The sequence below is a fragment of the Citrus sinensis genome, chromosome 1 (genome assembly GCF_022201045.2).
Source record: "Citrus sinensis cultivar Valencia sweet orange chromosome 1, DVS_A1.0, whole genome shotgun sequence".
NCBI lineage: Eukaryota > Viridiplantae > Streptophyta > Magnoliopsida > Sapindales > Rutaceae > Citrus > Citrus sinensis.
In genome coordinates this window covers 23,856,760-23,880,707 of record NC_068556.1, presented here as the reverse complement: position 1 = coordinate 23,880,707, position 23,948 = coordinate 23,856,760, and the positions used below count along the sequence as shown (strand labels likewise).

Genomic DNA, 23,948 nt, shown 5'->3' with positions numbered 1-23,948 from the left:
GAAATTAACAATAACAGATGACTTTTGCTTGGAACTTATGCGAGTACGATGCAACTAGCATAAGATGAACCTCAAAACTTTTTGAGTTTCTCCATTTTGGAAAGAGACTTTACTTGAACACTCTCTTACTCCAATATATTATATAAAAAAAAATAATAAAACATAAAATTTCTACGATAAAGTAATAGGGCAATACTACCTATTGCACATAATAAGTAAATTTTCAATAAGGAACCACTTATTTTATTAGAATAAAGGAGCTTTAAAACTAAAAAAAACACAAATATTACAATACAATACATACTTTATCCTATAATATATTGAAATTTTTATTTTTCTAATTTGTCTCTTACCATATTAAAGATTTAAAACCTTTATTAGAAGAGGACTCAACACACAACTATAATAAAAAATGTATCTAGTATGGCATAACAAAGGTAATATAGTCAACTTAAGAAATGTGTCAAATCAAACAACGTGTGGTCTAAAAATACAAAAAAAAAAAAATTAATGACTTGCATCACTTAAATAATTAGACTGTGTCTAATTCAAAATTATAAGTTTTTTGTTATTAATTCTAAGTTTATGTTAATCACTTGGGCTAAGCCCAAGTGGCTAGAGCCACTCCCTCACAAATGTGAGGGGAGTGGTTCGAGCCTCCGCAGACGCATTGCAGAAGTTTAATTTAAATGTCCTTCTTTGGAGTCCTAGAGCTTGAGTGAAAGCAGTCTTTCTCCTAAGCTAGGAGTTGACGTCCCTCAAATATTTGAGAGGGTTAAAAAATTTGAGCGGTGCCATATCAACATTGATGTCACACATGTCTCAGTATATATATATGATTGTACATATCAGTTATACTCTCATGTAATATGAGTTGTAATTTGAGCATTAAAAAAGGAGTTGACGTCCTTCAAATATTTGAGAGGGTTAAAAAATTTGAGCAGTGCCATATCAACATTGATGTCACATAGGTCTCAGTATATATATATGATTGTACATATCAGTTATACTCTCATGTAATATGAGTTATAATTTGAGCAATAGTCTCATATCATAAAAAAAAAAAAAATTTATGCTCAGTAGTATAATATTATCATAAAGCTGAGGGTAGGAATGAAATTTTCAAACGTTTAATTAAAACAAGTGAAAATACTAAATCACGCGCCAAGCGTGCGTAAAGTACGAAAGATGGAAGCGTGAGTTGGACAGCTAAAGAAAAGAGGGCAAGGCAAGGCAAACAAGATAGCAATGACTAAAGAAAAGAGCAAACAAAAGTAGGTTATAGTTGATCAGCCACACTTGGGAATCTCCGCTTCTCACTACCAGTCATCCCCTTCTTAACGGACATCTCAAAGTCCGTCCCCCCAAATTCACAATTACAAACTCTCTCATAAAACAAACACGCCCTCTCTATATCTCCTCCTCCTCCTCCTCAGATCTCTCATTTGCTGTTCATTTCTATTTCTCTTCTAGCAAAATGCATTACTCCGCTGCTTTCTCTCAAGCGGCCACATCAGCAACTGCTGTGCCAACGATCTCCGGATCACGCCACGTCGGTGCTCTTCATTCTTCTTCTTCTTCGTGCACTCTTCTTATTCCTTCCAAACCGATTAATCTCCGATTCTGTGGCTTACGCCGCGAGGCCTTCGGCTTCTCGCCTTCTGCATTTACTCGCTGTTCCAATTCCCAGCGAGTTCAGCTTCCTTCTCGACGTCGTTTTAAAGGAAGTAATGTCTCCGCTTCTCTCGGTGATAACGGAATCCCGAAGTCTTTTGATTATGATTTGATTATTATTGGCGCTGGCGTTGGTGGCCATGGAGCCGCTTTGCATGCCGTTGAGAAGGTACTCATTACTCACTCTCAAGCTTTGATTTGATGCTTTGTTTGTTATTTTTAATACTTGTGTTTACTTGAATTGATTGTATACGCTTGGATTGGATACACCGTGCACGTGTCAAAATTTTAACTGTTGTTGGCTGACGGTATACTGAGCTGATTTTGCCTTGCTGCGTATATTAATCTGATAGCTCACATGAGCATCTCACATGAGTTTCTACGACTTGTAATCCACAATTGCTGCGATTAAGTTCGGTGAGTGAGTAGCTCGTAAATGTTATATTAGCTGCTAAGTAAAAGTGCTGTGCTTTCAAAATTAAGCAGTTACTAACGTGTTCCTACTCGTTTGTTGTTTTTAGTTTATCCATAATTTAGTATGGTTGTTTTACATGATATGCTATCTTTACGATATTGGGAAAGGAAAGTGGGAATTTACATGGCGGATGAAATGAAGATGATAAAATACATAGAATGGGATCTTGAGATCAGTTCTTTATTTGGCCGTCAATTCAGACTTCTTGTGTGTAAACTTTGCCCAATGGGGTGAAACTTTAAAGAATTGTTTGGTCGCTTGTTCTTCTTTGATACTTGAGTTGCAGAAGATCTGCGCTAATCTTAGAATATGCTCATTGTAGGGACTCAAAACTGCCATCATTGAGGGAGACGTGGTGGGAGGAACATGTGTGAACAGAGGATGTGTTCCTTCTAAGGCTCTCCTGGCAGTAAGTGGTCGAATGCGTGAACTTCAGAGTGAGCATCATATGAAGGCTTTAGGTCTGCAGGTAATAGAAGCTAATATGTTAGGATCGCACATTTACATTTGCTGCTCTTTGGTAAGATGAGTATCACATATTTCAGCTGAGACAAGACTGGAGTTGATTTTCTGTTTGTTTTCTCTTTTGACTATTGATAGGTCCATGCTGCTGGGTATGATAGACAGGGAGTGGCCGATCATGCCAATAACTTAGCCACAAAAATTCGTAATAATTTGACAAATTCAATGAAAGCACTTGGTGTGGACATATTGACAGGTGTTGGGACAATTTTGGTAAGTATAGTTTTTCTTTTGCAATAAATTGTATGCTTTCATGGTTTTCACCTTTTAAAATGTCATTTATCCTAATATAATTTATGAACTTATTCAGGGTCCACAAAAAGTGAAATTTGGGACTGACAACATAGTAACTGCAAAAGATATCATCATTGCCACTGGTTCTGTCCCATTTGTTCCTAAGGGCATTGAAGTTGATGGTGAATATTATTTGTTTTCCATTCTTATCCTGTTATAAATCTAATTAATCAAAAATTTTATCAAAGTTCGATCGAGATTAGAAGCCTGTCTTTGTATATCTGAAACCCGGGAAAGATGCTTGATCTTTTCGTACATCTTCTTCCTTTAGTTAGTATATAAAGATGGCAAAAACTTTTGTAAGCTGGGCAAGTTTTTTTAAGAAACTAGAAATATTTGTAAGAGGTGACTGTGCAGGCACTGGCTGAGTTATATGAAATGGATATCGAGTTTGATACAGTTACTGCAAGTAATATGATGCGCTAAAACCCCTGGAATGAAATGTCTGTTTGAAAAATGTGAAATTAAAAAGAAAGAAAGAATGTCGCCTGTTCAGTTGCTTCCTCTACATTTTTTGTGGAGTTTAGCACTATTAAACAAAAAATTATTCAGAATTAAAAAAGTTTAGCATAACTTGGGAAAATAAGTGTTTTCTACCCTAGTTCCTGGGGATGATCTCTGAATCTGTTATCAATTAATGACCTTGTATTCCAATTAACTGTAATCTTTTGTTCTCCCATGCTCTTAATATTTTTCTAATGATTTAGTAATGACCTGCAGGGAAGACTGTAATTACAAGTGACCATGCACTCAAATTGGAGTTTGTTCCTGACTGGATTGCAATTGTAGGAAGTGGTTATATTGGTCTTGAATTCAGTGATGTATACACTGCCCTTGGAAGTGAGGTAATATCTTTTCTTTCTTTCCTTCCTTAAACAAATTTTTGGAAGTGAGCTAATCTAAGACTGTTAAGAGCATGTGTCCATAGTTGATTTCAAATTCTGAAAATCATATTTTTTTTCTCTTTTGTGTAGGTTACTTTCATTGAAGCTTTAGATCAGCTTATGCCTGGATTTGATCCTGAGATTGGTAAACTGGCTCAAAGAGTTCTCGTTAATCCTCGGAAAATTGATTATCACACTGGAGTGTTTGCAACCAAGGTACTCTGATGTTTATATTCACGTGTTCTCTTGGAGGCTATTTTGATAGTATACACTTTCATTCACTGATGTTGTTTACAGATCACTCCTGCAAAGGATGGGAAACCAGTCACCATTGAGCTTATTGATGCTAAAACCAAGGAACCAAAAGATACTTTAGAGGTAAAACTATGGATCATATTGATTGTGTTTTCCCTTCAAAACTTCTGCAAGAAAAACCAACATCCATCTCTATTTCCAGTTATCTGGCATACTTCTTTGTTCATTTTGTAACGTCCCGCTGAGAAAATTGATACCCTAAAATGTGTATACATTGTGAGAAGAAAATACTTCCAGAGTTCCAGTTTCTGCTGTCGTCTATTGACTATGATCGTACACTACAACTTGTAGTACGTTACCAATTAAATGATGAAACCTGGTGGATGTAAACTGCTGATTTGAGGAGCCTTGAATTGTCTAATCTAAAAGTTTGTTTCGAGTGGCCTGAATTGGTTAAATTTACATACGGACTGCATTATTTTAGATTGAAATTTGTGTGCGCTTATTTTTGACATTAAGCTTTCAACTTTCAACTACCTTTATGCACTCAGTTAGTAATCACTGTTGCACTCCTACCCATTAGTTATCACTGTTGGGGAAGCTTTGAAAAATCCCTATTTCCCGTGTGGCTGCTGTCCACTTCTATCTGTCTTTTATGTAATATGTATAGCATATGCTGTAAACTTTTGCTTTTGCTTCTGTTCTATAGGTGGATGCTGCATTGATTGCGACTGGAAGGGCTCCATTCACAAATGGTCTGGGTTTGGAGAATGTAAGTCTTTACTGACACATACAATAATTAAATCCAGAAGTCGTTCAATGAAAAAAACTGTATTTAAGTTTCACTACTATTCTCTTTTACTTTTTCTTCTCAGATTAATGTAGTAACACAACGAGGTTTTGTACCTGTTGATGAGCGAATGCGAGTAACTGATGCAAATGGAAATCTGGTTTGTCATGAATTTTTGCGTGGCATATTCTCTCGGAAGGCTGTCACCAATTGTTACTGAATATAGTTTTTGAATATCAGGTTCCTCATTTGTATTGCATTGGAGATGCAAATGGTAAAATGATGCTTGCACATGCAGCCAGTGCACAAGGAATTTCAGGTACATAGCATTTTCCTCATTTCAGGTACTATTTTGCCGTTCAATTTTTTTTCTACTCACATTTGGTCCTTGGCATTGATGTCTTAATGCAGTGGTTGAACAAGTTACCGGAAGAGATCATGTACTCAATCATTTAAGCATACCAGCAGCTTGTTTCACACATCCTGAAATTAGTATGGTTGGATTGACCGAGGTAATTATTTAATCTTATGAGCACATCCTTTTGTAAATATGTTGTCATACACTTTTCGATGTGATAAACGTCCACTTCTTCTTGAAAACATTTGACATTTTTGCCATATTTTGATTACTTTTTCCATTCTTTTTAATGAGTTGTTATCAGTTTGTTTGAATTCTGAAATTTTGACTTAAAATTCACACAGCCTCAGGCAAGGGAAAAGGCTGAAAAGGAGGGATTTGAAGTAAGTGTAGCGAAAACAAGCTTCAAAGCTAACACCAAGGCCTTAGCAGAAAACGAAGGGGAGGGACTTGCTAAGGTTACGGTGCTTGACCCTTCACTTCAATATAGTTTTTGTAAAAACTTTACTATACTATTATATATTTTGCTTTATTGACTTTTTTTTTTTTCATTTTTTACTAACTAGTTTCCAATATTGCTGCTTATGCTATCTTTATGCAGTTAATATACAGACCAGACAACGGTGAGATTCTTGGAGTTCATATCTTTGGGCTGCATGCTGCAGACCTTATCCATGAAGCATCTAATGCTATTGCATTAGGCACACGTATTCAGGTACGGTTCCTTTGCCAAAATTGCTATGTTACTGCCTCTGATTGCTGCACTTTGAATGAATCAGTTTCTGGGAACTTGGAACGGCAATCTTCTAACTGTGTTATGTAACTTTTTGTTCTACCTTTAGACGCACCATGTAATGTATGATCAAACTTACTGTGGCCACCCTTATAATAAAAAAAAAAATTGTGAAATCATCTTTTTCTTTTTTTTTTCTTTTTTTAATTTGAACAACTACTCTACATTTCACATCATGCAGGACATAAAATTTGCGGTTCATGCACATCCAACTCTCTCTGAAGTTCTAGACGAACTGTTTAAAGCAGCAAAGGTGAACTTCTGATATTCTCTTAATAACTCAACCAGTGATAGAGAGAATGTGTGAGATTGCACAATGAGTTTGTTCCTGGTATAGTATTATCTTGCAACATCGCTATTTTATGAAATTATAATCCTCGTGATCCCATTCCTGAAGAAAGTAGAATTATAATTTGTTTCTTTAGATTTGAACAAACCAAAAGGTGTTAAACAAGATTTAATTTGTGTTAAACAAGATTTAATTTCTGGAGCAGGTTAAAGATCATGCTTCTAATCCAGTAAGTGAACCAGTTGCAGTCTAAAGCATCTCGACGCTTGGGAAATATTAAATTTTGAAGAAATTTGCTTGTGCTAGGGAGTACCAAGGAATTTTGCATCCTCAGAGAGAACTAATCAACACCGTGACCGTCCTAGCAAACCAAACCTGGTGAAGAAACTTGCAGATGTTTATATGACATTTGTATCCTGGTTTCTCTGCCTTGTGTATGCTTTGCAGAAGTACTAATATTCATAATAGTTTCTAATTGGAAATTTATTTTCTGCTTTCAATCCTGGACAATATTGCTGGAAATAAGAGGTTTTGTTATCATAGTCAATATAAAGCAGTTTTCAGATCGCTTCTAAACTTCATTGTTCCACTGAACCATATACGAATTTCAGAAAATAAGATGGTAGGAATTGCTTGTCTTTACTCTTAAAATGAATTGAGATGACTTAGTATTGTTTTTTGAGACCTAAGAGCCAACATAAATTACTGATGGTTAACAGGTAGCATTCCTTTCATAGTGTCAATCATTAGCGGCTGGGACTCAAAAGCTGTTGCTAATTAGAAAATTGCTTCTCATAAACGTGGAGTGGGGAGTTGATTGCTAGGTTACGCCAGCAACAAATGACTATCGACCCATTCCAAGTTTCGAACTGGTATCAAAGAAAATGCCGATCCCCTCACGTGTATGATGGGATTAGAGGCAACAATAATTTCATCAAATCTGTCAAAGCAAGAATGCTAAGTAGGATCTCTCACAGCCAATTGCAGAACTAAATAGTCCTCTGGTTGCCAAATACACTTAACATGAGAAATCAATGTACTAAGAGCATCAAACTCAGGGCTAAGAATATGAACCCAACCAAAAGGTACAGACCAAACCAGAAAACTTATTCAGCCAAGAGGGATCTAACATCATTCTATAGGAGTTTGAAACATGAAAACAACTAACTTAAAGCTTCATAATAAGGAAATAGAATTCAAATTTTAATAATCTTTAGCAATTATCACATCAGTAAACAAACATAGCTTAACGATTCAGCAGATACTTGAAATTGAAATGAAACCCACTACAGTGCCATCAAGTCACTACAATAACAAAAACAAAACAGATATCCATTCAAGGGGTTAAAAAAATCTTAACAACTAAGTAATTAAAACCCCATAACAGCATCTACTCCTCAGCAGCAGATTCACCTCCCTGCTTGTTATGCTTCCTTGCATACCTCTGGTTCCTCAGGAACTTTGGGTCCATCTATAATCATTAAAAAAAAAATCTTACGAACCTAGTATCGAAATTACTAAAAGCCGGCATTACAATCAATAAAAAATGAAAAAAAAAATTGGAAAAAAAATTACCCCTTTGGTGGAAGTGTGGCGGTGCTTCTTAGGTTTCTTGATACCGTTCTTGTGAGCCTTGTAAGACTGGTTATGCGCTGTGTGATTCTTTGACTTTGCCATCTCTGTAACAAAAACAAATAATTAAACTAACTGATTAAAAGAAAAAATCACGGTAAAAGAGCTGTACAAAAATATAGCTACATGGGTTTCTTTGTTTCAACGGCATATACAAGAGATCGAGTTAGAAAGGTACCGTTTTCAGGAAAAGACCCTGCTCGCGGCTGTGCTAGAGATTTTTCTCTCGGGGGAGCAAATGAGAAGACAACAGCCGAAACCCTAATTGATATATAGTTCGTTAACCATGCCCGTTCGAATTTTTGAGCCGGATCGGGTTTTGGTTTTCAAACTTGGGCCCACATTTTGATTTGGGTTTATACCCAGTATGCTTTCAAATTGAAAAACCAAGCCCGGCCATTTTACCCTTTTGATGAAAAGATAACATAATATCGTGTACCCCTAAAGTTTGAAATTACTGTACATTAGTTCCCAGACTTGTGGAACGTGTCAATGACACCCCTATGCTTTAACAATAAAGTCAATAAACAAACTGTTCTATTTTTAATTACATAACAAAATTATTAATATGTGTAACGAAAATCTGTAAGCACTTGCTTAGATCAGCTTCGTTCATGGTGCAAATCGAGCTCTAGAATACATCGAATTTGTTTTTAAATATTTAAAAGAAAATATTCTCCACTAATGCATACATAGACCTCAAATATATTTTACGGGTTACCACGATACTAATATATGGATTATGGATATAATCTTTCGAAAGTAAGAGAAGTCAGTCTTAACAGATATATTCTTTAATTAATTAGGTAAGAAGAAACAAGAGACTTCTTTTTTAATTTGGTGAGTATCGTATATTTTGAGACTAATAGTAGCTATTAGAAGGACGTTGAGTAAGAACTTCTGTAAACTATTTTGTTCAATTGTGTTTGATTTTGTGAGTTGCATATTGATTGAGAATGACAGTAGTTATTAGAAGGATGCCGAGTAAAAATTCTCATAAACATTTTAATCTAACTTCGTTCGATTTTAGTATAACTTTGTTGGAATTTCTGTTTAATCCAAAAATGTATAAACTGAATTGCTACGTTCAAAAATTAATTAATAGTTGTGATTTATCATGGTGTAAATTAATAAATAAATGGTCTAAAAGTTTGCTGAGTATGGTTTATTTAATGGTCGTAAGTATTTATTTAATTTCATAAGTTTTTAACAAAATTTTTGTTGTTATTTGTTTGTTTTTTAAAGTAGAGTTTTTAAAAATTGAATAAGTTATTTTATCTTTATTAATAAAAGTTTAAATTTAAACTTTTGAGACTAAAGATTAAATTTTTTAAAAAAATATTAAAATCTCTAAAATATTATTTACTTATTTAATAATTTTATTTAATTTTTTCATAACATAACTTTTAAAAATTTATATATAAAAATAATTTTATAATTTTAATATAAACTTTATTTATAAAAATTATACTAATAAAAAATCTACTTAAATATACTTTATTTAAAAAGTTATGTGAGACTGCGCCTAAAACCATAACATAATTTAAAAATCACAAGCGAAATGTCTTTAGGTGCATGAGTTCGAGTTTCAGTAATGGATGAGACTCAAGTCCCCTTCTAATGAGGATTTATTTGGCTCCTCACTTTGGGAATAAAATAGATTTTCCTCTTATATTAAGTGAGGGACATTGCTCCGGGATAAAGTTATGATTGTAATATCTCAATATTAAAAAAAAAAAATCACATGTGAAACAATTTAAAAAAATGAAAATCAACATTTAATAATAATTTCTCTGAGTTCTCACACGCAATTACAAACCTTGAACGAATAATTCTATTTCTAATAAGCTGTAACGCTGGAAGTAGCTGGAAAACGTAAAAAACGACACAAACAATTAACCCCATTACACACACACACACACCATTACATTCAATCTCTGTGCAGCAGATCTCATTAGACAAACAAACAAAAGAAAGAAAGCCATGTTTCTCTTAGACTGGTTCTATGGCGTTCTTGCTTCTCTTGGGTTATGGCAAAAAGAAGCCAAGATTCTCTTTTTAGGCCTCGATAACGCCGGCAAAACTACCCTTCTTCATATGTTAAAAGACGAGGTCCGCTTCTTTCTTGTATTTTTGTTTCTTTCGTTGATTTAGTGTTATGGGATTTGTGTAATGTGGGATTTTGAAACTTTCTTGTTTTTGTAATCTGATTTGCAGAGATTGGTGCAGCACCAGCCAACACAGCACCCCACATCAGAGGAATTGAGCATTGGGAAAATCAAGTTCAAAGCTTTTGATTTGGGTGGTCACCAGATCGCTCGCCGTGTTTGGAAAGATTATTATGCTAAGGTATTTTTCTTTATTAATTCATTTATTTACTTTATCTATTCGATTGCCTGTGATGTAATAGTAGATGCCAAGTTTATGTGATGTAGATGAATTTTTTTTATCTTGAATTTGAAAGCTGCTAGCCTGCTTAAGCCATTGGTTGGTTTATGTTTTGAAATGAATAGACATGCTTGAGTTTTTTTTTTTTAAAAAAAAAAATTCTGTTGTGTTTATTGTTTACTAGCGGTTATCTGATTCATGGGAGGCAGACATTGATGATGGGAGTTTCGCTGATAATGCCTTTTTTCTTGTTTGGGAGGTTTCTAATAGTAGCTCTCCATACATGATGTTCTTTTGGAAAGAATTACTAGCTTTATGAAAGTTGTTTTGTAACAAAAGTTAGCTTTATTTCAGTTGAATTATGGTTGCTTGAAAGGGTTATTTATCTTATTATTTGGATTTGGCTATGAGAGTTCTGGGCTCTGAGGGTTCTAAGCTATTAACTTTCTCAACTACTTGTTATTCGTAGATATTGATTCCTTTTAATTCAATGAATTACTTGTCTTGTTTCTTTGTGTGGACTGTGGACTCTCTGTTGATTCCAGCAATTAACATTTTTTCTATGTCTGGACAATTGATAGTCATACGAAACACACATGGATCCTGAAATTACTTATTCATTCTCCATTCCATGTCGAATGTTGGCTTGGTTTGAATTGATGTCTGAAGTTCATTAATCATTTTTTTGTGTGGGTTCATCGTGGCTTCCATTTAAATGCTGGCCTCAGTATTTAATACCAAATGTATGTCTCTTGTCCTTACATCTTCGCAAATGACTAATGCCACCATTTTCTTTTCTACTGCCCTCGCTAAACAGGTGGATGCGGTGGTGTACTTGGTGGATGCTTACGACAAGGAGAGATTTGCAGAATCGAAAAGAGAGCTGGATGCCCTTCTTTCAGATGAAGCCCTGGCCAATGTTCCCTTTCTCATTTTAGGCAATAAGATTGACATTCCGTATGCTGCTTCAGAAGACGAGCTTCGTTACCATCTTGGACTAACCAATTTCACAACCGGCAAGGGGAAGGTGAATCTAACGGATTCCAGCGTTCGACCGCTCGAGGTCTTCATGTGTAGTATTGTGCGCAAGATGGGATATGGCGATGGCTTCAAGTGGCTCTCTCAGTATATCAAGTAGAGTTGATGACATCATATGGTCATATGTATTCATTCTTTTGGGATATTTTTCCCGTAATTTTTTGCCGTGTCTGACTACAGTTAATTGAAAAACCAAATTTTTGATGTTTATTTGACGGGTATGAAAAGACTCAACAATTGTTGCACCATTTGATCAATGTGAAATTTGTTTTTATTTTCTTTCAGAACAAGTTTGTATGCATCTGCCTACTTTTGTATTGTCGATGTTGCTCCCATTTTGGAATCCTGGGTACGTTTGTACACATGCTCAACACTGGAATGAAAGAGCAATAATTACATGGCCCAGTTAAGTGTTCGTGTGTGTTAAAACTGCTGTTGGATAGGCCCATGGATGAGGAACAAGACGAGCTCACCTGATTGATTTTTTATTTTTATTTTAATGAAATTCCTTTTTAGTCAATCATGCTTCTGACGAAAATCCAATCACGACCGTTGGATGGGTCTTTGTAGGCATCAATTCAATGCTTTAAGTAGAACCGTATCATTCTCCGTCCACGTAATCAGTCTATCACAACAAAATCACTGCGATCACTATTCAGTACTTTAAAATAATAATCTAATAATATAGTGGCAATTGGCCACATTACACCAAAATGACGCGTACCGGCAAGTAATCCCCAACCACGTACACACAAACTCGAAAGACCTGCTACACCCAGTCACCCACTTATTCCCTCCGCCAGTTCACATCATCTCACTCACCGGCCCTACCGGTAATTCAAGTTCCACTTCATACTACAAATTCAAAATCCAAAATTTAAATTTGATTTAAGCTTTCCTCATCGTTTTCTCAGCTCTTCTTCAATTTTCTTTCTGCAGACCGTTTATCTTTTTTTCCCAAAAAAAAAAGATAATGTTTCTTGTTGATTGGTTCTATGGAATTCTTGTCTCGCTTGGTTTATGGCAAAAAGAAGCCAAGATTTTATTCTTGGGCCTTGATAATTCCGGCAAAACGACGTTGCTTCACATGCTCAAAGATGAGGTTTTTTTTTTTTTTTTTTTCTTTCAGATATTTGATAAGCGGTCATAAGGTTTCAAATTTTTTGTTTAATGATTAAGTGCTTGAATAATTGAACAAAAAATTGAAGTTATTAGCTAATAGTAGAAGTGGGGTTTTGTTAATTAATTAATTTAATGATGTTATTTGCAGAGACTAGTACAGCATCAGCCAACACAGTACCCGACATCAGAGGAATTGAGTATCGGGAAAATAAAGTTCAAGGCTTTTGATTTGGGTGGCCATCAGATGGCCCGCAGAGTCTGGAAAGACTACTATGCCAAGGTATATTTCAATTTTACTTTATATTTTATGCCTTTCATAATTTCAACTAATTGTTTTAGTAACTGCTTGTTCATAATTGCATCACCTCATATATATTCAATTTCTAGGTGCATATTAAGATTGGCGAAAAACTTTGAGAAATTTGATAACCTCTAAAACCGTAAGAAGAATAAATTTAGTGTTCTACACTTCTAGTATCATGTTTTAAACGCAAAACTTGAATGTTGAGAAGGGCTTTTGCAAATGAAAATTTTGTAGTTTTAATATGCTCAGTTCAAGAAGGTAGTAATGGAAAATTGATATAATATTTGTTTTGTGTGCTGACGCCTCTGTATGACAAAGTTGACTATCTTGTGTTAAATTCACAATAATATGTAATCTTTTCATCATTTAGGTTGATGCTGTGGTCTATCTGATTGATGCCTATGACAAGGAGAGATTCTCTGAATCAAAACGGGAGCTTGATGCTCTCCTTTCAGATGAAGCCTTAGCTGATGTCCCATTTCTCATTCTGGGAAACAAGATCGATATACCATATGCTGCTTCAGAGGATGAGTTGCGTTACCACATGGGCCTGACTAACTTCACCACAGGCAAGGGAAATGTCAATCTAGACAACACAAATGTCCGCCCCCTGGAGGTGTTCATGTGCAGCATTGTTCGTAAAATGGGATACGGGAAAGGTTTTAAATGGCTCTCACAGTACATCAAATAAGCTAACTAGTTTTGAAGAGGATGAATGCAACATCTCGGCCACATAGAATAGTCACTTAATTTACAAGAGCTGTTATGTCTATTAAAATAGCTTCTATTTAGGGTTCGGTTCAATTTAGCTGCCAATTAGTAATACCACTTCTATGTCAATATTAGCTCATATACATCCTCAAATGTACTAGGCTTTGTGCTAAGAATAGGTAAGTTGTGCTTGTGTTCTTAGTTTTTATTGATATCGAAGAATAGCAAAAGTATTGAGGTGTACAACGTGTAATGTTATTGCTCTTAAACATCTGCAATGTACCAAGCATTATCAAAAAAAGGAAAAAATGAGGAAAAAAAAACTAGATAGGAGCATATACGTTAACACTCTATCTTTTTATTGACAGGTCACAAGCCACACAAGAATCTTGACTCCTTTTGAATACGACTCTGTCAATATATCGTGAGTTGTATTTGGTTAAATGAATTGGTAAAAAAATGGTAGGAAGAAAAATGGTAAAACAATAGTTCAGCCAAACTATGCTAAAGATTGGAAAGAAGAAAATAATAAAATAAAAAAAACAAAGAGAGAGAGAGAGAGAGAGGGAGTGGGCATTTTAGTTTTCAGTCCAACGATGATAACCTGCAGAAAGTTGCACAAAATTCAACTCCCTTATCTTACACCAAGATCGTCTAGCACTCAAAACAACAACCAGGGATCCAAGACCCAAAAGCACAGAAAAGATCCTAGTTTAATTAATATGGACACTGAAACCATGACCCCTCCAAAATCTTAAAACAGGTTGAAAGGGCCATTAGTACACACTTGCCCTAGACATCTACACATGTACATGCTACATAGCTATACATACTTTTTCCGTTGATTGCTCTTTTGTCCCCAGGTGTCATCAACTATAGTTACTTGGTCAGATTCTGAACTTTCAGGATGTCAGAATATCTTCCCGCTGTCAATCAGCCATTTCCATATCTGGGTCAAGTAGCCCTTCATATTCCAGCTGCGCATAGAGCAAAGATTAGATTGGTAAATCAATTCACATTGAATGAAACCATATTAGTTTTCATTTAATTACCCACCTTTGCCTGATCATGAGCCAGCTTCATCCTCCGATATTCTTCTTGTGCTTTCTTTGAACGAAACATGGATTGAACCCGTACAACAGATCTCTCAACACGCTCTTCAGCTTGTTTTCGGCTGGCCCGGTAGAAGTCTTCCTCTGCGTCACCTTCGTGATTTGGATCTGAAACTGCTTCAACTTCAACCCGGTCTACCTGAAGTCCACGGAAACCTTTTCTTTTCAACCGCCAGCGCAGAATTGCTTTCTCAAGCACACCAACTGACCAGAGAATCTTACCATATTGCTTCCTTACTTGGAAGCCCCGGAAAGCAGCCTGCATTAGAATAGTTGCAATTCAGCAAGTCAATGCTGGATCTTTGAAATTGGCGTATCCTAGCTTAGAATGTCAGCATTCGGGAACAATGGGGAGATAAAAAAAGTTCCGTTTTTACCTTTCGTGCACATAACATTCTATAGCTAAACTTGCTAAAATCAAACCAGCTACAAAACAATGCACAGAAGAATTACCTGAATTTTGATAGCCTGACGACGCATATTAAGGAATTCTTTACGCACTTTCCAGGAACGGAACCTATGCTGGATACGAGCAGCAGCTGCCATCTTTTTCCGTACTTCAAAATTCCGAAAGGCATGTTGAATCTTCAATGCAGCAATTATATTTTGTGCTTCCTCCTCTGGACTAGAAAACCTAATTGCTTTAGTCTGTACTTTTAGAGAGTGCTCCCTGAATGCAGCCTGAATTCGTGCTGCAGCTTCAGCAGCTGTCCGGTAAGCTGACAAAGTATCTTTTAGATACACCTCATCCTCAGTGAGGTTCTGTGTGTCTACTGTAATGGTTGAGCCTGTTTGCAGTGAGCCACTAATATTGCCAGCTAAGGTCATGTCATTGAATTGTGCTACTAGAGCCTGTTCCGAAAGAAAAGCCGCTAGGCCGTCAAAACCCTTCTTAGATGCAACATCTGCAGCATTCAATCCTCCAGGATTTTCTGACGTGGGGTCTGTGACCAAGTTTGGCTTTGCTCCTGCTGATAAAAGACCTACGACCATTTTCTCCCTGCAGATGCGTATTTACCATGCTTAAAAGTAAAAGAAAGCAATTGATATACAAGAAGAAAATACCCTTATTTATATAATGCATACAAACTCAACCTAACCAGCTGCATTGATATTTAGTAAATATGATAGCTTGAACTTTCATACCTTCCATAATATGCAGCCCAATGAAGAGCTGTCCATCCATATTTATCTCGAAAATCTAACGACAAGCCTGACCATGAAAATAAAAGAATAGCCCATGTGTATCCAAGCATAGCACACAAATGTATTACTCCTTGACCATGAACATCATATTCAGTGGTCTTACTGCCTTCAACTACTCTTTCCAGCAGCCATTCCTTCAATTTGCTCTTCAAAGTGAGTTCAAAGAAACTGTCTTTTGCTTCTGGCAATGAAGTTCTTTTGTCTCCAATAGACTTAAATAAATACGCCCAGCTATTGGAAATACAAGTGGATTTCGAGGCAAACTTCTTAGCTTCCTTCAGGGAATTTGGCGGCACTTTACTGGATAAAATTTTAAGGCCCTTGAAACTAGAGAAAAGCAGATGAGCTAGCCTCATTTGAACTTGAAACTCTTCCCATTTGGACTTGTCTTCTGAAGAAGCAACTGGCGCATGCAGTTGAGGACTACGATACTCAAAATTTAGAACTTGGCTGATGGGTTTATGGCCATCAAGACTCATATAAAGAAGGAATAATCCAGGAGAATGTGGTGGTAAAAAACAGCGGTACACCCCAGCCTGAACAAACTCCGCAGGCACACGTACCTCGCCACAGACACAGAACATATTGGATTTTGAAAGATGTAAACAATCCTTATGAAAGAATCCAGTGACTAGGATCTGCAACAACAATTAACGGAAGGTCAAGATTTTACAATAAAAACCATAAAAGCATCTATACCCCGATCGGATAGTAGAGGGAGTGGTTTTCAAGCTGCTTTTTTTGTGTTTGGCCACCCCAGTTCGAATCTCGAGGGAGGTAGGGACTAAAAAATTGATTCAGGCTTTGCCCACCATCCAACTTATATATATATATAGTACAGCGAGTGGTTTTCAAGCTGCTTTTTTTGTCTGGCCACCCTAGTTCAAATCTCGGGGGAGGTAGGGCCTAAAAAATTGATTCAGGCTCTGCCACCATCCAACTTTTATATATATATGTATATATGTATATATGTATATATATATGTGTATATATGTATATATATAACCATAAAAGTACCAATTAATTGAGCTCAAGAATATTAAGCATTCATGACCAAAACTTTAAAATTGAACTCAGATACTTTCATGAAAACCTTTTCCCCTTGGCAAATAAGAAATGCACTCTCTTTTGGAATTAAACTGATAACCCATCCTATAACTCACTGGCTCTCAGAACCCAATTCCATTCTATTGAGAAAAACTGCCAAAGTAACAAGCACTACACAACACTAGCAGAGGAAAGTAGCAAATGGAATAAAAACCTTTGTCTTTTCATTTGAAAAGGCCCAGGCAGGTGAAACATCTGTTATGCTAAATAAGTGCTCTGGAACAGTAAATTGATGATGACCAGAAGAAATGGAGGGTTCAAGCACAGGGTCATCCACTGAGCCTGGGGAATCAGTCATGATGTAGTTCATCCATTTTCCAAAACTGTCCTGACTCTGCAAGCCATCACCAGCCAAAATGTCCAAGGAATCACCAGTGCACACCTCACCAAATTCATTTCTCTGTGAACTTACACTTGATTGAGTCCCCATTAATTCACTATAAACACCATCCAAATTATTGAATTGAGTGTTATTACTTCTATCAATTGGCTGGCTCAGGCTAGTCAGACAGCCCCCGGAAGAAACTTCAGCATATGAATCATGGGATGGAAAAAAGCTACCCTGCAAAATTGGATTACAGGACTATTTATTTGTGCTAACAAATGACGCAAAATGAAAGTTACTGGAGTAATTTTAACAACATTAAGGAACGCAATATTGTGGCAGAAATTTGTTCAAAGAAGTGTTTATAAGGTGTAGGTCATATGACATCAGTGCCAAAGTTCACCAAACAAACTAATTAAATTGCATATGAGCAAGTACAACACTAGATTACAAAAATCACCATATTAGAATGCAAAAGAACAAAATATAGGATAGTTGTGTTCCAACAACTGGGATGTGAGAACCTTATCAAGACCAATATTGTATAAAACTAACAATCAGTGTTCCCAATGTCAGAGTTGGCAATTTAACACCAGATGAACTAGCCATCTAATAAACATGCTGAAAAAATTATGAAAGGATGACATAAAAATACCATGCTGTTTAATGCTGAGGTCAGAACTACATGAGATCACTAGTGTGCAAAGAAAGAAAATGACAAAAGTGAGGTTAGCAACAAGAAGTCACATGGACTGAAGCAAAAGATCAAAGGAAGAAATTCAGAACCATAAATAATCCAGCTTACATTACTCGCAGCCCCTTTTATTGCAGTGTGATTCTGTTGGTCAAAGTGTGAAAACTTGTCTGCCACCAAAAATTATAAATAACAGATAAATAAATAGAATCAATACATAAAAGAACCTATATAATAACTTCCTGATTAAACATTTAAACTACTTGCTTGCAAAAACTGTCATCCAGTGCTTACCTCCTCTAGGTTCAGTCGAATCATTAGAATCATTTGTAACCACAAGGTCATCCCATTCAAGTGTATTAAGTTCGTGAAGCCTCATTTCATGATTTTGGACTGTTAGACTTTCATTTGGTGCTGTTGGCTCATTAAAAAAAGGGTTAGTTTATTTCCAACATGGCTGACCCAAGAATGCTTATCATATTATAGAAATGCAATTATCAAATTGACATTGCAAATATTAATTGAATTTAGTCTTTTCTGATTACCTTGTAGTTCTTTTCCCCCAGCAGAGTATGCATGACCAGCTCCAGAATTAAATTCTTCTGATAAAAGCAAAGGAGCAGACTGATCTGAGATTGAACTTGAATGTGAATTCGGAGGGGTGGCTGGAGTTCCCTGCAACCATACAATAGTCAGCAAAAATCTAAAATAAGATTCAGGTAAAAGAACAATTTACAAATCAACCTGCTTAGGACTAGCATACTGGGAAGCTCAAAGATATTATGTACACTAGATAATTTTGTCATAGGTTCTAGGGTAATTTAGAGTTAGCCCTCAGATGTTTCGACTGTGCAAAGCGCACCCAATTGTTTCGACCAAGTGCAAACCCCTCCCCCCCTCCCCCCCCAATTTACGTCAATTTGACGGTTAAATTTAACCGTTAGACATATTTTTGATTAAATGACCATATTACCCCTTATTTGATTTGAATTGAATATACAAATACTAAAATACCCCTTACAATTTATCAACTTTACAATAAGTTTTTGTTTTTTATTTTTTGTTCTGCTTTTAAAAAAAAAAATTGAACTCATCCCAAACCAACAAATACTAAACCTTGAATCTGAAAATGATCAAAGTCGTGACAAATAACCCAATAAAAAATACTCAAATCTCTTCCAGTTCCATCACTTCAAAATCATTATCCATCACCACCTTTTTCAACCAATCAACAAAATAAAACCTCCGAATCCTAACCATTTGACCGTCAAAGCCACCATCCGGCAAGCATAGTTGTTAACTTCTTTAGTTTTTGTGTGAATTAATTTAAGATACATGAATTAATAGGGTCAAAAATTATGTCATTCTGTCATAAAATCAAACAATAAAGAAACAAATACACCCAACCAAACAAACCCAAATTACTAATGAAACCCTAAACAAGAATACCAAGACCCTAAAAAGAATTAAGGGCCGATAGCAGCATCGATTACAGCGGTGATGCGCTAGCGTTGTGCTGCTGCAATCTGGGAGCAGATTGCGAGGCTGTATCGCATCGACACTGCAAAGACGAAGAAGAAGAAGATCGACGCCGCGATGAAGATGAAGAAAAAAATAAAAGAAAATGAAGAAAAAATGATGAAGAGACAAAGAAAAAATGATGAAGAAGAGACAACAAAAAAAAAATAAAAAGAAGAAGATAAAAGAAAAAAAAATGTAAAAAGAGAAATAAATTGAAATTATTAATTTCTTATCAGTGAATTACCCATTTTGCCCTTTCATCACTAGATTAAACTGTCAAATTGACAGAAATTGGGGCACAATGCACATGGTTGAAACAATTGGGTGCATGGTGCACATGGTTGAAACATCTGGGGGCTGATGCTAATTTATTCTTGTTTAGGGTTTCATTAGGTTCTAAAACCTAATTTGTAGTCAAAGCCAGAACCAAGAGCTGAATCTTTAAAGTAGGAATTCTTTGTCTTGACACTATGGATGGTTAATTTCAATGCTTTACACGTGAGTCCGCAGTAAAAAATGCAATGATGCCCACAAAGATAGACAAAGAAAGATGAGCATAAGTAGAACTAGAGACTTTGAATTAAATGTAACTTTGATGTGTTCTCTGGCCATGTCCAAGTAATCATTAAGCTACTACCTACTCGTCTAAATTCAGATAACAGAATAGTAGATCTTCATCATTGGCCAAGAAGAGCCACCAACGCTTCAAACTATAAGGCAGATCATTCAAACACAGCATTAATGACAGCAGATGAGTTATGGTGAAATGAACCTCATGTGTTTCACGATAATGAACGAGGACTATGTTTTCTAGAGTCCTGAAACAAAGAAGACAAGAAACCAAAGGTAAGAAAACCATTGTGTATAAAAAGAAAAAGAGAGAAAGAGAAAATGCATTCTCTTTTACTTCAAAGTATATTACACAGATAACAAGCAAAAAATGCTTCACAAATAAATCCACGAGATCACATACTTATCAAGTAGCCAATAACATCTACGAACAAAGGTTGGGCTATCTTCACCATGCGCATAGTATACATGAATCCTCTCTTCATTGCCAACCTAGACCATGGAACAAAATGAAGATTACATCACATCAGAGCTCCCTGAATTGCATGAAGAATAAGTAACATATTGCTTTAATATTCAGTTCTGCAAACAGATAAATCCCATCACTAGAATTTTCTATGCAAAACCCAATTTAAACCTTGAAAAGTTGCATTATAACTATTCCGCAAAACTAGCTAATCCAAATCTCAAACAACAAACTAAATAACAATCCATCTTCACTAAGCTAGCTAAAGCAGCTTTTATATAGGTCAATTACACATTATAAAGTGCAAAATCCTAGCGTTTTGGTGCTCAAAAACCTTACTTTTAGATGCTCATGAGCTTCCTTAACTGTCTTCCCGTCCTTTTTCTTCTTCCAGTTATGACCATCTTTGCGAAAATTCCTAAGCATCTTGCGGTCAAACAATACAACAGTGCCACCTGTTATTTTTGAAAGAAGACCAATATACCAATATTAGTACTTATCTGTTTCCATCAGTTGATAGACAAAGAAACAATGGAACATAATAGCAAATTTCATCAAATCCAAGTTAGAAATATGCTTCCTACAGCGAGGCTATTAACTATTACACAGTTTATTTGATAGTAAACAAACAAACTCTGCAGCGAGTTCACAAATTCTAAGTATTACATATGGTCGAAATCTCATAGATGCAACTTGACTAGGAATTGCTTCAATCAACAGATACATATCAAAGAGTGCTGATAATAAAAGATTGGAGGACGGTAGTTACTTTTGGGCAAGTTCACTGGCTTTGCATTGATGCTGAAATACTTGCTATTACATAGGATGGCATGAATTTCATTTGGACGAAGCCATCTTGTCTTGGCCTCCTCCATCATATTAGCAACATCCAAATCTGTCACCAAACAGCAAACCAACAAAATCAATTAACAAATTCCCTAAAAACAAGAAGAAATAAAACATAAGCACTGCCAGACAAACATTTGGAAAACCCAACCAACCATTCTAAGAAAAAGCAGCCAGAAACTACATACTCCAAAACACAAAATTAACTTAAATTGACAATTCAAGAGAACTTGCTTCCCTTTGTCATCCTAAACAATTCATGCCAGTAAGCATACTGACAAACCCAGATTATCTTAAATTGAAATTCAGAGTACTTCTCTCGCTCTACAATAGTTCTTTAGCACATCAGGAATATTAATTTTTGTCTTTAGTCCAAAATTTCCTCCCCAAAATTGTCGACATCACTACCGATTCACATTAACCAATTCAAACAACAAATGCTACGCAATTTCTCACACAAAAAACTTCATTTCCACGATCATTCAATAAAAAACGCGGCGTTTTGAAGCATCACGATTCTGTATCCGTACCTTTCAACGTATGGAATCCATGAATCTCTGAGCCGACAAGCAGCTCAGCCATCGCATAAAAACCTGCAAGAGAAAAAAAAAACCGAACACTTAAAACAATTAACGCATGCAAAAACAAAAAAAAAATCAATAATTCAATTATCTCTGTAACACAAATCGATGAATAGACAAACAAATAATTAATTAATTAGTCGATCGATAGATTAGAGACGCGCGATGTAAGAAGAGAGCAAACGCAGTGATAATAATTAAATTAAATTAAATTCAACCTGTTTGTTTTCGGTGATCACAGAGAGAGTGCTTTCTGATTTGTTTTATTTATTTATTTATTTATTTCCCTCTCGAATGGAAGTGAAAAAGAAAGAGCTCGGACCAAATGGACTCGATTATAAAATATATAATAAAACTATTTATTAATTTTAATAATTAATTAATGTTTACAGAATTTTCCAAGCAAGGGCAAGGGCAGGGGCCAGGGGTTCAGCAGGGAGGGCTTTCCATTTCATTTGACATTTGGGGGTGTATGCGGGCATGGGTTCTGCTTCTGCAATAATGACTGCTTACGTGGATTGGGCCACTTTTTTGTCCTTGATTTGAAGATGGATAATTTTCAAAGCCTCCCCTGAATTTTGAGGCTTCTGCAAGTGGATCGCTAAGAACGCTTTATTTGTAATAAAAAAAAAAATTCTCTATCATTATTTAAAATTTTTATTGACTAGTGGTTCACTTTAAAAAGAAAATATTGCCCGTGATGGCAATTCACAAAATGACACAGCTAAAAAAAGAATTGAGATTTCTGGCGCAAAAATTACAACTTTATTTATTTTTTTGATATTTTTTATCTCTGTTAATTTCAAATATTTACATTATCATAAATAATTAAGATTATTATTTTATCCTTTTTAAATTATTAATATTTCCTTAAAACCCTAATAAAAAGAAGCTAAAATTGAAGAAAAATAATAACTCTTATTACCAATCCCCATCATTATCCATTGTGACCCCGAGTGCACTCGACCGCTCTCTGACCTTTTAATATTTTATAACAATTTTTTTTTAGGAAAAAACTCTTTTCATTCCTAAGGTTTAATACAATAGCCCATTTTATTCTTATTTTTCAAATAATAACATAAAATATCCTTCCGTTAATTCACCGTTAGTGTAAAGCCGTTAACTAGTAATTAATTGAGGGCAAAATATGATTTTTTATTAAAATGATACAAACTATATTAAAATATATTTTTACACAATTAAATAACACTACAAAGTATGCAAAATTCATTAACTTTTTCTTAAATGAAATCAACGATGATATAGTTTGATATAACCATTGAATAATTGTCATAAGGAACAAATTGTAATTAACACAAGATCTTTATTCTTTAAATCATTGGAAGAAAAACTCAAAAATACCACCAATTTTTATGCGCTTGCATGTGCTGAATATCTTCTTTATCTTCAACTAAATTCAAGTCATTTTACAGTACAATTAGAGAGTATACTTATATGAATAAGAAATTGTGATATTTTTGGTACTTAGATTTAGGGTTTATAGGGTTTTTATGTCGCTAAAATAGAAAGAAATGAAAAAAGAATTGCTTGAAATATAAGTTTTTCATCTTTTTCAATATTTCATATTTTAGTGGGATTAAATAAAATCATTTTTAGTTACATGTCAACTTTTATTTATTTTTCTAATTTTCTCTTTGATGGAAAATCCATTTTTACCCTTAATGAATTATTAACAAACGACATTCAACTAACGATGAGTTAACGGAATGATGTTTTGGGCTATTGTTTAAAAAGTAAGGATGAAATTGGTTATTGCATAAAGCCCTAGAGATGAAAATGATTTTTTCTAGGGGTGGCAAAAAAAATCGGGCCGGCCCAAGCCCGCCCGGCCCAGCCCAGGCCCGCGGGCTTAGGCCCGGCCCTCACCCATGAGGGACTGGACAAGGGCCCGAGAAAAAAAGTCTGGCAAAGCCCAAGCCCACTACTTTTTAAAAAAAAAATTATAGATTAGAATAATATAATTAAAATTA

The 23,948-nt window shown here is 35.4% G+C and overlaps 5 protein-coding genes and 1 non-coding gene across 7 annotated transcripts; 4 read left to right on the top strand and 2 right to left on the bottom strand.

Annotated features, from left to right (window-relative positions):
- Nucleotides 1-1,232: 1,232 nt before the first annotated feature.
- Nucleotides 1,233-6,901, top strand: LOC102624649 (dihydrolipoyl dehydrogenase 2, chloroplastic-like). 2 transcript variants are annotated; one of them, XR_008053441.1, is made up of 15 exons: nt 1,233-1,843; nt 2,472-2,618; nt 2,750-2,884; nt 2,982-3,087; nt 3,686-3,810; nt 3,940-4,065; nt 4,147-4,227; nt 4,814-4,876; nt 4,980-5,054; nt 5,135-5,213; nt 5,306-5,406; nt 5,597-5,710; nt 5,854-5,967; nt 6,227-6,376; nt 6,540-6,901. XR_008053441.1 is itself a non-coding variant. In XM_006488798.4 (15 exons), the coding sequence occupies exons 1-15, from the start codon at nt 1,478-1,480 to the stop codon at nt 6,585-6,587; spliced, it is 1,752 nt and encodes a 583-aa protein (XP_006488861.1). In that variant the 5' UTR covers nt 1,234-1,477; the 3' UTR covers nt 6,588-6,901. The 2 variants fall into 2 exon arrangements, 1 of the variants encoding a protein (XP_006488861.1); XM_006488798.4 differs by having other exon boundaries at nt 1,234-1,843; nt 6,227-6,298.
- Nucleotides 6,902-7,516: 615 nt separating this feature from the next.
- On the bottom strand, nt 7,517-8,312 carry LOC102624936 (60S ribosomal protein L29-1). Its single transcript, XM_006488799.4, has 3 exons — nt 8,145-8,312; nt 7,910-8,013; nt 7,517-7,805 (listed from the first exon to the last, which is right to left on the bottom strand). The coding sequence occupies exons 2-3, from the start codon at nt 8,009-8,011 to the stop codon at nt 7,725-7,727; spliced, it is 183 nt and encodes a 60-aa protein (XP_006488862.1). The 5' UTR covers nt 8,012-8,013; nt 8,145-8,312; the 3' UTR covers nt 7,517-7,724.
- Nucleotides 8,313-9,808: 1,496 nt separating this feature from the next.
- On the top strand, nt 9,809-11,797 carry LOC102625214 (GTP-binding protein SAR1A-like). The gene is made up of 3 exons (XM_006488800.4): nt 9,809-10,078; nt 10,184-10,315; nt 11,172-11,797. Exons 1-3 carry the CDS (start codon nt 9,950-9,952, stop codon nt 11,490-11,492), a joined length of 582 nt encoding a protein of 193 aa, XP_006488863.1. The 5' UTR covers nt 9,809-9,949; the 3' UTR covers nt 11,493-11,797.
- LOC112495716 (small nucleolar RNA snoR83) lies at nt 10,513-10,641 on the top strand. Its single transcript, XR_003062045.1, has one exon. It is a non-coding gene; the product is annotated as a small nucleolar RNA snoR83 (small nucleolar RNA).
- A 480-nt stretch (nt 11,798-12,277) lies between the features above and the next one.
- Nucleotides 12,278-13,775, top strand: LOC102625491 (GTP-binding protein SAR1A-like). The gene is made up of 3 exons (XM_006488801.4): nt 12,278-12,494; nt 12,663-12,794; nt 13,189-13,775. Exons 1-3 carry the CDS (start codon nt 12,366-12,368, stop codon nt 13,507-13,509), a joined length of 582 nt encoding a protein of 193 aa, XP_006488864.1. The 5' UTR covers nt 12,278-12,365; the 3' UTR covers nt 13,510-13,775.
- A 317-nt stretch (nt 13,776-14,092) lies between these two features.
- LOC102625774 (calmodulin-binding transcription activator 5) lies at nt 14,093-22,357 on the bottom strand. Its single transcript, XM_006488802.4, has 14 exons — nt 22,176-22,357; nt 21,907-21,969; nt 21,300-21,425; nt 20,870-20,985; nt 20,468-20,556; nt 20,267-20,312; nt 18,519-18,648; nt 18,268-18,387; nt 18,085-18,143; nt 17,109-17,516; nt 15,788-16,485; nt 15,095-15,641; nt 14,586-14,900; nt 14,093-14,506 (listed from the first exon to the last, which is right to left on the bottom strand). Exons 2-14 carry the CDS (start codon nt 21,956-21,958, stop codon nt 14,459-14,461), a joined length of 2,754 nt encoding a protein of 917 aa, XP_006488865.1. The 5' UTR covers nt 21,959-21,969; nt 22,176-22,357; the 3' UTR covers nt 14,093-14,458.
- Nucleotides 22,358-23,948: the final 1,591 nt, after the last annotated feature.

Bases quoted from the DNA above. Each gene is read 5' to 3' on its own strand.
- LOC102624649 (XM_006488798.4), top strand. From the start codon at position 1,478: ATGCATTACTCCGCTGCTTTCTCTCAAGCGGCCACATCAGCAACTGCT. The intron at 3,088-3,685 runs GTGAATATTATT...AATGACCTGCAG, and splicing joins TAAGGGCATTGAAGTTGATG to GGAAGACTGTAATTACAAGT. The intron at 6,299-6,539 runs GTGAACTTCTGA...TTTCTGGAGCAG, and splicing joins AACTGTTTAAAGCAGCAAAG to GTTAAAGATCATGCTTCTAA.
- LOC102624936 (XM_006488799.4), bottom strand. From the start codon at position 8,011: ATGGCAAAGTCAAAGAATCACACAGCGCATAACCAGTCTTACAAGGCT. The intron at 7,806-7,909 runs GTAATTTTTTTT...TAATGATTATAG, and splicing joins GCCACACTTCCACCAAAGGG to ATGGACCCAAAGTTCCTGAG.
- LOC102625491 (XM_006488801.4), top strand. From the start codon at position 12,366: ATGTTTCTTGTTGATTGGTTCTATGGAATTCTTGTCTCGCTTGGTTTA. The intron at 12,495-12,662 runs GTTTTTTTTTTT...TGTTATTTGCAG, and splicing joins TTCACATGCTCAAAGATGAG to AGACTAGTACAGCATCAGCC. The intron at 12,795-13,188 runs GTATATTTCAAT...TTCATCATTTAG, and splicing joins GGAAAGACTACTATGCCAAG to GTTGATGCTGTGGTCTATCT.
- LOC102625214 (XM_006488800.4), top strand. From the start codon at position 9,950: ATGTTTCTCTTAGACTGGTTCTATGGCGTTCTTGCTTCTCTTGGGTTA. The intron at 10,079-10,183 runs GTCCGCTTCTTT...TCTGATTTGCAG, and splicing joins TTCATATGTTAAAAGACGAG to AGATTGGTGCAGCACCAGCC. The intron at 10,316-11,171 runs GTATTTTTCTTT...CTCGCTAAACAG, and splicing joins GGAAAGATTATTATGCTAAG to GTGGATGCGGTGGTGTACTT.
- LOC102625774 (XM_006488802.4), bottom strand. From the start codon at position 21,958: ATGGCTGAGCTGCTTGTCGGCTCAGAGATTCATGGATTCCATACGTTG. The intron at 20,313-20,467 runs GTATGTGATCTC...TCTTTGTTTCAG, and splicing joins TGTTATTGGCTACTTGATAA to GACTCTAGAAAACATAGTCC. The intron at 16,486-17,108 runs GTTTTTATTCCA...TTGTTGTTGCAG, and splicing joins TTTCAAATGAAAAGACAAAG to ATCCTAGTCACTGGATTCTT.